Source organism: Hippopotamus amphibius, chromosome X (assembly GCF_030028045.1).
Source record: "Hippopotamus amphibius kiboko isolate mHipAmp2 chromosome X, mHipAmp2.hap2, whole genome shotgun sequence".
Taxonomy (NCBI): Eukaryota; Metazoa; Chordata; class Mammalia; order Artiodactyla; family Hippopotamidae; genus Hippopotamus; species Hippopotamus amphibius.
In genome coordinates, this window is record NC_080203.1 from 97448711 (window position 1) to 97458602 (window position 9892).

The following is a 9892-nucleotide window of genomic DNA, read 5'->3' on the forward strand; positions in this document are numbered from 1 at the left end:
TCATTTCATTCTTTTACATGTTGCTGTCCAGTTTTCCCAGCACCACTTCTTAAAGAGGTTGTCTTTTTTCCATTGTATATTCTTGCCTCCTTTGTCAAAGATAAGGTGCCCATATGTGCTTGGGTTTACCTCTGGGCTCTCTATTCTGTTCCATTGATCTTCCTTTCTCTTTTTGTGCCAGTACCATACTGTCTTGATCACTGTAGCCCTGTAGCGTAGTTTGAAGTCAGGAAGCCTAATTCCACCAACTCCATCTTTCCTTCTCAAGATTGCTATGGCTATTCAGGGTGTGTTTCCATACAAATCGTAAGATTTCTTGTTCTAGTTCTGTGAAAAATGCCGTTGGTAATTTGATAGGGATTGCATTGAATCTGTAAATTGCTTTGGTTATTACAGTCATTTTCATAATGTTGATTCTTCCAATCCAAGAACATGGTATGTCTCTCCATCTGTTTGTATCGTCTTTGATTTCTTTCATCAGTGTCTTAATAGTTTTCTGCATACAGGTCTTTTGCCTCCTTAGGCAGGTTTATTCCTGGGCATTTTATTCTTTTTGTTGCAATGGTAAATGGTGGGAGAATTTCCTTCATTTCTCTTTCTGCTTTTTCCTTGTTAATATATAGGAATGCAAGAGATTTCTGCACATTAATTTTGTATCCTGCTACTTTACTAAATGCATTGATTAGTGCTAGCAGGTTTCTGGTAGAGTCTTTAGGGTTTTCTATGTATAATATCATGTCATCTGCAAAGAGTGACAATTTTACTTCTTCTTTTCCAATTTGGATTCCTTTTATTTCATTTTCTTCTCTGATTGCTGTGGCTAAAACTCCCAAAACTGTGTTGAATAATAATGGTGAGAGTGAACACCCTTGTCCTGTTCCTGTTCTTAGAGGGAATGCTTTCAGTTTTTCGCCATTTAGAACGATGTTGGCTTTTGGTTTCTCATATATGGCTTTTATTATGTTGAGGTAATTTCCTTCTATGGCCATTTTTCTGGAGAGTTTTTATCATAAATGGATGTTGAATTTTGTCAAAAGCTTTTTCTGCCTCTATTGAGAGGATCATATGGTTTTTATCCTTCAATTTGTTGATATGATGTATCACAGTGATTGATTTGCATATATTGAAGAATCCTTGCATCCCAGGGATAAACCCCACTTGATCATGTTGTATGATCTTGTTAATTTGCTGTTGGATTCTGTTAGCTAGTATTTTATTGAGGATTTTTTCATCTATATTCATCAGTGATATTGGCCTGTAATATTCTTTTTTTGTGACATCTTTGCCTGGTTTTGGTATCAGGGTGACAGTGCCCTCGTAGAATGAGTTTGGGAGTGTTCCTCCTTCTGCTCTATTTTGGAAGAGTTTGAGAAGGATAGGTGTTAGCTCTTCTCTAAATGTTTGATAGAATTCGCCTGTGAAGCCATCTGGCCCTGGGCTTTTGTTTGTTGGGAGATTTTTAATCACATTTTCAATTTCAGTGCTTGTGATTGATCTGTTTATATTTTCTATTTCTTCCTGGTTTTGTCTTGGAAGATTGTATTTTTCTAAGAATGTATCCATTTCTTCCAGGTTATCCAGTTTACTGGCATATAGTTGCTTGTAATAGTCTCCCATGATCTTTTGTATTTCTGCGATGTCAGTTGTTACTTCTCCTTTTTCATGTCTAATTCTGTTGATTTGCGTCTTCTACCTTTTTTCCCTGATGAGTCTGGCTAATGGTTTATCAATTTTGTTTATCTTCTCAAAGAACCAGTTTCATTGATCTTTGCTGTTGTTTCCTTCCTTTCTTTTTCATTTATTTCTGATCTGATCTTTATGATTTCTTTCCTTCTGCTCGCTTTGGGGTTTCTTTGTTCTTCTTTCTCTAATTGTTTTAGATGTAAGGTTAGGTTATTTATTAGATACTTTTCTTGTTTCTTAAGGTAGGACTGTGTATTGCTATAAACGTCCCTTTTAGAAGTGCTTTTGCTGCATCCCATAGGTTTTGGGTTGTTGTGTTTTCATTGTCATTTGTTTCTAGATATTTTTTGATTTCCTCTTTGATTTCTTTAATGATTTCTTGGTTGTTTAATAGCATATTGTTTAGACTCCATGTGTTTGTATTTTTTACAGTTTTTTTCAGGTAACTGATATCTAGTCTCATAGCATTGTGGTCAGAGAAGATGCTTGATATGATTTCAATTTTCTTGGATTTACTGAGGCTTGATTTGTGACCCAAGATGTGATCTCTCCTGGAGAATGTTCCATGTGCACTTGAGAAGAAAATGTTTTCTGTAGTGTTTGGATGGACTGTCCTATAAATATCAATTAAGTCGAGATGGTCTAATGTGTCATTTAAAGCTTGTGTTTCTGTTTGGATGATCTGTCCATTGTTGTAAGTGGGTTGTTCAAGTCTCCTACTATTATTGTATTATTGTCGATGTCCCCTTTTATGGCTGTTAGCATTTGCCTTATGTATTCAGGTACTCCTATGTTGGGGGCATAGATATTTACAATTGTTATATGTGCTTCTTGGATGGATCCCTTGATCATTATGGAGTGTCCTTCCTTGTCTCTTGTAATAGTCTTTACTTGAAAGTCTAATTGGTCTGATATGAGTATTGCTACTCCAGCTTTCTTTTGACTTCCATTTGCATGGAATATCTTTTTCCATCCCTTTTCTTTCAGTCTATATGCCTCCCTTGGTCTGAAGTGGGTTTCTTGTAGGCAGCATATAGAAGGGTCTTGTTTTTGTATCTATTCAGCCAGTCTGTGTCTTTTGGTTGGAGCATTTAATCCATTTACATTTAAGGTGATTATTGACATGTGTGTTCCTATTACCATTTTCTTAAGTGTTTTGGGTTTGTTTTTGTAGGTCTTTTCCTTGTCTTGTGTTTCCTGCTTAGAAAAGTTCCTTCAGCAATTGTTGTAAGGCTGGTTTGGTGGTGCTGAATTCTCTTAACTTTTGCTTGTCTGGAAAGCTTTTGATTTCTCCGTCAAATCTGAATGAGATTCTTGCTGGCTAAAGTATTCTTGGCTGTAGGTTTTTCTCTTTCAGGACTTTCAGTATATCCTGCCATTCCCTTCTGGCCTGCAGAGTTTCTGCAGAAAGATCAGCTGTTATCCTTATGGGTTTTCCCTTATATGTTATTTGCTTTTCTCTTGCTGCTTTTAATATTTTTTCTTTGTGTTTAATTTTCTTTAGTTTGAATAATATGTGCCTCCATGTATTTCTCCTTCTTTGGGGTTTATTCTGTATGGCACTCTCTGCACTTCTTGGACTTGATTAATTATTTCCTTTCCCATGTTGGGGAAGTTTTCCACTATAACCTCTTGAAATATTTTCTCAGACCCTTTCTTTTTTTCTTCTTCTGGGATGCCTGTGATTTGAATGTCGGTGCACTTAATGTTGTCACCAAGGTCTCTGAGACTGTTTTCCATTCTTTTATTTTTCTTTCTCTTTCCTTCTCTGTGGCAGTTATTTCCCCCATTCTGTCTTACAACTCACCTATTCGTTCTTCTGCCACAGTTGTTCTGCGGTTTATACCACCTAGAGTATTTTTAATTTAGGTTATTTTGTTGTCCATTGCTGTTTGTTTGCTCTTTAGTTCTTCTGAGTCCTTATTAACTGTTTCTTGTATTTTCTGTATTTTGTTATCGAGATTTTGAATCATCTTTACTATCATTACTCTGAATTCTTTTCCAGGCCATTTTCCTATTTCCTCTTCATTTATTTGGTCTTGTGGGTTTTTTTTCTGCTCCTTTGCCTGCATGGTGTTTCTTTGTTTTCTCATTTTGTCTAATTTATAGGATTTGCTGTCTCTTTTCCCTATGCTGCCTAGTAGTACTTCCTCTTGTTTCTGCCCTCTGCCCCCTGTGGTGGGGTTTGTCCAGTGTTTGAGTAGGCTTCCTGGTGGGAGGGTCTGGTGTCTGCTTTCTGGTTGTGGCTCTGTGTCTTTTTCCTCTGATGAGCAGGGCCATGTCAGGTGGTGTGTTTTAGGGTATCTGTGATGTTAGTATGGCTTTAGGTAGTCTGTGTGCTGGTGGGTGGGTTTGTGTTCCTGTCTTGTTTGTAGTTCAGTGTGAGATGTCCAGCCCTGGCAGTTGCAGACAATCGGGTGAAGCTGAGTCTTAGACTCTGATACAGGGCTCTGTGAGAGTTCTCTGCAGTTAATCTTCCCTGTGTCTGCGGACTCCCTAGTAGTCTAGCTTCCTGGATTCAGGGCTCCCTCCCCAGAGCCTCCTACTTGACTTCCGATGGAGTAGTCGAGACTTCAGAGGTTTCTTGTCCCAGCAATAAAGGGGTTTAAAGAAGCCTGTCCAAGCCCCAGAGTAATGGCAGTGTGTTGAGTCAAACAAATACTAAGCCAAGGAAACACATACATGTATAAGACACACAGATACTGAATCCAGTAGAACATAAGGCACTAGAAAGACCAGACAGAAGAACTCCAGTATGCCATCAGACAATCAAAGAGAAAACCAACAGAAATTCAAAACCAAAACAAACAAAAAAAAACCCCACACACAAACACAAATCCAGGAAGATTTTGAAAGCTAGCATCAAATATAATAAAGAGCGAGAGTCCCACCAGATAGACTGAAGATTCTCAGAATGAAATCAGACAATAATACTTAGAACTAAGATAAAGACAAAACCTAATAATAAAAACCAAAGCAGTGTGTCATCTGGAGAATAAAGCAAGGAAACAGAGCAGACCAATAATATTGCTTATAAGTATATTAAGATAAAATGAACTAAAAAAGGATAGAAGACAGGGCAGCAGAAGAGCATGTGTGACTGGAAATATGAAAAGAAAAAGAAATAGAAATGTATAAAAGATAGAGATGAAAAGAAGGTAGGAGAGATACAGTCAGCACTACAAAAAACTTAGCTAGAAATAGAAATATATAAAAAGGCTAAAAATAACAATAGAATAAAAAATAAAATAAAAAATATGTTATAAAACATGTAGATCCCTTAGGACTAAGATCGTAATTAATAAAATAAAAAATAAAATAAAAAAACTAGAACTGACCCCAGAATGGACCAGATCAATAGAATTAATAATAATATTTCTGCTTCCTTGGGGTCTCAGCTGTAAGTGTCCTTCTAGCTGCCTTGGGCTTTTTGTATTACTCTGTGACCAGCAGAGCTTCCTTTATTGCTCGTCTGTAAGCGCCAGTGTGTGGGGAGAGAGAGGGTAGAATAGTGGCTCCTCCCCTTTGCTATGACTCTGCTGGGGCGCCCTGCCTGGGTCACGGCGGCTCAGTTGGCCATGGCGCTGCTTGTTGTAGAGGTACGCCTGTGGCTCAGGTGTAAACAGAATGTCTCCTGAGCTGGGCCACTCTGCGGACTTTTGGCTCTCAGCTGCAGGCACTCTAGGCCAGACCCGCCCAGGGGCCTTTGTTATCCCTGAGTGCATTAGCCAGGCCCAGAGGGGTCCTTCCTTTGTCTGTTGTAGGCGCCAAGAGAGAAGCTACACCCATGGCTCCTCCCCACTCCTTGTGAATCAGCAGTATCAAGGTGCCACCATGGCCACCCAGCTTTCCACAATAGGCACTCTCCACTGCACATTTCTTCCTTTCTGTCCTCTCAGTCCGTCTCCCCACTGTCAACAATGTTTCTCACCCTGAACCAGTTCTCCAGTTCCCACGTTCCAGCTCCCAGACCCCCTGTTCAGCTGTGAACCGATGTCTCAGTCCGGACACACTCAGCTGTGGTGCGGACCCTCCATGTGTTTCTCCCTCTTTCCCGTCTGCCACAGCTCAGCTGCTTCCCCCTCTTTGAACAGTCCCAAATGCCTCCCTTCTGACCCAGGGAAATTCCCTGTTGGAGAAGGGGTTTCCCTGTCAGATAAGGGACATTTCCCTGAATTCAGCAATCTCCCCTCTGTTTCAGATCCCCCCACCCCATGGTGTGGGACCCGTCCTTTTCCTTTCTTCTCCTCCTCTTTCTCCTTTTTTTTTCCTCCTCTCTCCTATCCAGTTATATCAGGATCTTTGCAGTCCTTTCTGGTGTCCGATGTCATTTGTTGGTGTTCAGCTGGTTCTCTGTGGGAATTATTGCGTCTTTTGGTGTATTCCTGATGCATCTATGGAGAGGGGTGCATTCCATGTCCTTCTGTAATTTGCTGCCATCTTTCTTATCCAAAAATCAAGTTCTTAATAAAGTATAGGAGGCGCTATCACTGCAATAATGCTGCATAACAACCCCCCAAATGTCAGTAGTTCACAACATCAGATGTTTATTTTTCTTGTCCATGGACCTGTAGGTCTGCTGGGCTTGGCTCCAGCTGGGCTTTCTCCACCTGTGTCATTCTGGGACCAGCAGCGTCTTGGGCCATGTTCTTCTCATGATGATGGCAGAGGCACAGAAGGCCAAGCCAATCATGCCAGCATGTTAGGGCCTCTGTCTGTGGTATATCTGCTAAGATTACATAGGCCAAAGCCAGCCACGTGGCCAAGTTCGTGTCAGAGGAGCAGGAAAAAGGACTCCATAGGAGGTTCTGCAAATTCACATGGCAAAGAGCACAGTGTATAATTCTAGTACAGGGAAGGACGAAGGATTGAGGGTAAGAATCCAGTCTACCACAGAGTGCTTATAATCTGAAAGCCGATGGTAGAAATGTCTACTTTGAAAATAAACTACTTAGCCGAGAGCTTATATAATGACAAGGAACAATTTGATGCTGCATGTACAAAACTGCACTTTGAAATGTAGCTCTAATTATATCCATCTTTGTTCTTTTTTCCAGAGATGTGAAGATGAGTGGCTTGGAATGCCATCACCTATTCCTGTGAAATGCATTCACTATTTAAACCTTTTAAAGGAGGTGTTTGGCTTAGAGGAGTAACCATGCAGTTTTGGTTAACTCCCTTTGATTTCCTGATTTCCTGCTCTAGTTTTGCCAAGTTTATTTCAGTAGATATAATTCCATTAAAAACAAAAAAGAAACAAGGTTCATATTGAACTAAAACCCATATTCCAAAATTAATCTCCTTTTGTCATTTCAGGTTTTCAGAATATCATATTATATTGCTGATGTACCAGCACTATTAGAAATGCTATTTAAAGAAACATGGAGCATTTTTATTATACGTATGATTTATTAATACCAAGAATCTTATGGTAATTTTCTATCTAACATAATTTGATTCATTACAACAGAAAATGATTTTTGACAGCTATATATGATATAAAATCAAATTATATCAGAGCAATAAGTTGTGATTCTGTTAAACATTTTTTGAAATCTTTTTGACACATGCTTATTACTTATATAATTAAACTTTGTAGCAACTCACCTTTTCACAATAATCCTTAAACCTCTGTAAAGGTATTTATTTTCTGAAATTAGCAAAGCTATGAGAAGAAAAAGACCCCCCCCCCAACACATACACGCAGGAAAAATTTGGGAGAGAAATGAAAACATATGCAGTGTTTTTAATGCTCTTTTAATACCTGAAGTTAGCTTGTTAACTTAGGAATACATGCATGTGTATATAAATATAGTATGTATTATGTCTGAAATATTTAAGGATGTGAATGCTGAAATCTTGAGAGGTCTTTTTTGGTTCATTCTCCACATATACATAACCTCTTATCTCAGAGGTTTTAATATTCTAAGACGACAGCATTTTTCCCTTCTACTTTTCTCTAGCCCTAGTTTTATTTTTCTTCTAGAACTATATACATTATGAGTCTCCGCAGAACTTTTGTCATGTAGTGTATATTCGATTACAGCTCATAACCATGGACCTCTGGGAATTCAGTGTGAGCAGTCTGTCTCAATCTACCCCATTCTTCAGTGTTGGGTGCTGTGTATCATTAATCCAGTTGCCTGGTGTTCTCAGAGACAGTGGAAGCCTATGGAGGAGGGTCTTCGACACTGACTTTCAGGGACTGCTCTGGGGGGAGGAAGAGGAACTGATGACATCTCAAGGGCCCCTTCTATCTTCTTGTTCTTCCACTCCACATTTGCAGCGTTTTGCCTAGAAATGAGCTGGCTTCTTGGCACTCAGATGTACCAATTTGCTCGACAACAACAGCTCCTTCATTTTTTAAATTTGAAGTTTATCAATAAACCATTTCTATATATAAACCTAAGATAATTCTACATGTGCCGTTGTTAAAATAGATCCCATAGGATTTTGCAACAAACTAGAATACTCAATTTATATACTAGAACCATTTACCCATAAAATCTAATTTTGACTTCTTGATTTTTGTCCCAGGTTTTTTTTTTTTTTTTTTAAAGACAGCTGACAGTGCCAAGCCTTTTTGTCACTTTAAGATTTTCCATTCCCCAGAGAGCAAGCTTTTAGAAGAGTGACACTTTCCTGGAACTTTTCAGGCTGATACATTCGTCAGTTACCTATTCAGCTCTTCAGTCAGTTGTCTTTCCCTCAAGATTTTAAATATGTAGATAATTTAGCCCTGGTACAGGCTTGTAATATAGTTCATTTGAGAAGTAGGAGGAGAAAACGAAAGGAAGCAAGCCAGTGATTTGCTCCTGAGTTTGTAGGATGACAACTGCTTGTTCTCTTGCATAGATGTGTGTCACTGCCCTGGTTATTTACAGTACAAGCCCACAATTAGCAATTAAATGGCCATTATAAGAATCATGCCAATAAACATGTTACATTGCAGTCATACAGACACTTTAAATAATGATTCTTTTTATAACTGAGCCATATACTGAAGGCGATTTATAATTTAGAGATAATATGCACATTAGTAAAGTTTATGACGCAATAAACAGCTCCCACTAGTTAATAAATGCCAAAGCCATAAAAACAAAGACTATTAATGTAATAGAATTTCTGTACCTCCCTCTTTTGCTGGTGGTCTCAAGACACTGAAGGGAAATGCTATCTTAGGAAAAACATTTATTCTCATTATGTAAATATCAATGAATTGTCTTACAATCCATCTGGAAATCTCCCAGCCCCCACCTCCTTGGTCCCAGGTGGTCCTGAAATGCTGATGCAATCTGCTTAGGTTTCAAGCAGTAGATAACTCTGGTTTCCAGCACAAATAAACCCTGTGACTCTAATCTTTGGGGCATGTGGGGAAGATGGCTCTAATTTCTGTCTCTCCTCTACCCTCTGAAAAAGAGAAATCCCAACTATTGCCGTTATTCCAGAGCAATAACTTTTAAAAGTTTCACTGCCTTTGCATACACTTAGATTTTTAGCTGCCTCTTCTCTTTCCTCTGAAAAAGAAAAACCCCAACTATTGTCGTTGTCCCTGGATAATAATTTTTAAAGAAGTTTCACAACCTTTGCATACACTTAGATTTTTAGCTGCCTCTTCTCTTTCCTCTGAAAAAAGAAAAACCTCAACTATTGTCGTTGTCCCTGGATAATAATTTTTAAAGAAGTTTCACAACCTTTGCATATACTTATATTTTTAACTGCTAATATTTCTCATTTTGATGGAAAAGCAGGTGCTGCCTGTGGATGTCTGGGTGAGTTGAAGGTTAATATAGGCAAATCTTTTGTACTAAGAACTAATTGTTTTTTAGTATTCCTAGAACCATGGGAATGGTTGATAAAAGTCATTTGAAAGCCCAAATCAAGTCATGTCTTTTCATAAGAAACTGATTAAAAGCTGTTGAAGTTCACATTAAATGGTTTGCTGAGTCATTGTTATAAAGTGTGGATGTTGTCAGGCAGATGAGTAGTGTTCAGTGTTTATTTGCCTTTTTTCCCCTTTTTAACCTAACTGAACCATTTGAACCTAACCATTTGATGAGCAATGTGCATATGTCTATTGGTTGACTTTATTTTTTTATTAAAGTATAGCTGATTTACAATGTTGTGTTCGTTTCTGGTATACAACACAGTGGTTCAGTTATACATACGTATGTATTATTTTTCATATTCTTTGCCATTATGGTTTACC

General features: G+C 38.4%; 1 protein-coding gene across 1 annotated transcript in view; it reads left to right on the top strand.

Moving 5' to 3' along the window:
• The window catches only part of EFHC2 (EF-hand domain containing 2), a 190195-nt gene extending 180504 nt beyond the window's left edge, over positions 1 to 9691 (top strand). Inside the window, exon 15 of the mRNA XM_057717317.1 lies at positions 6741 to 9691. Within this exon, the coding sequence (XP_057573300.1) occupies positions 6741 to 6839 (99 nt within the window). The 3' untranslated portion in view covers positions 6840 to 9691. The remainder of the gene's footprint in view (positions 1 to 6740) is intronic.
• Positions 9692 to 9892: the final 201 nt, after the last annotated feature.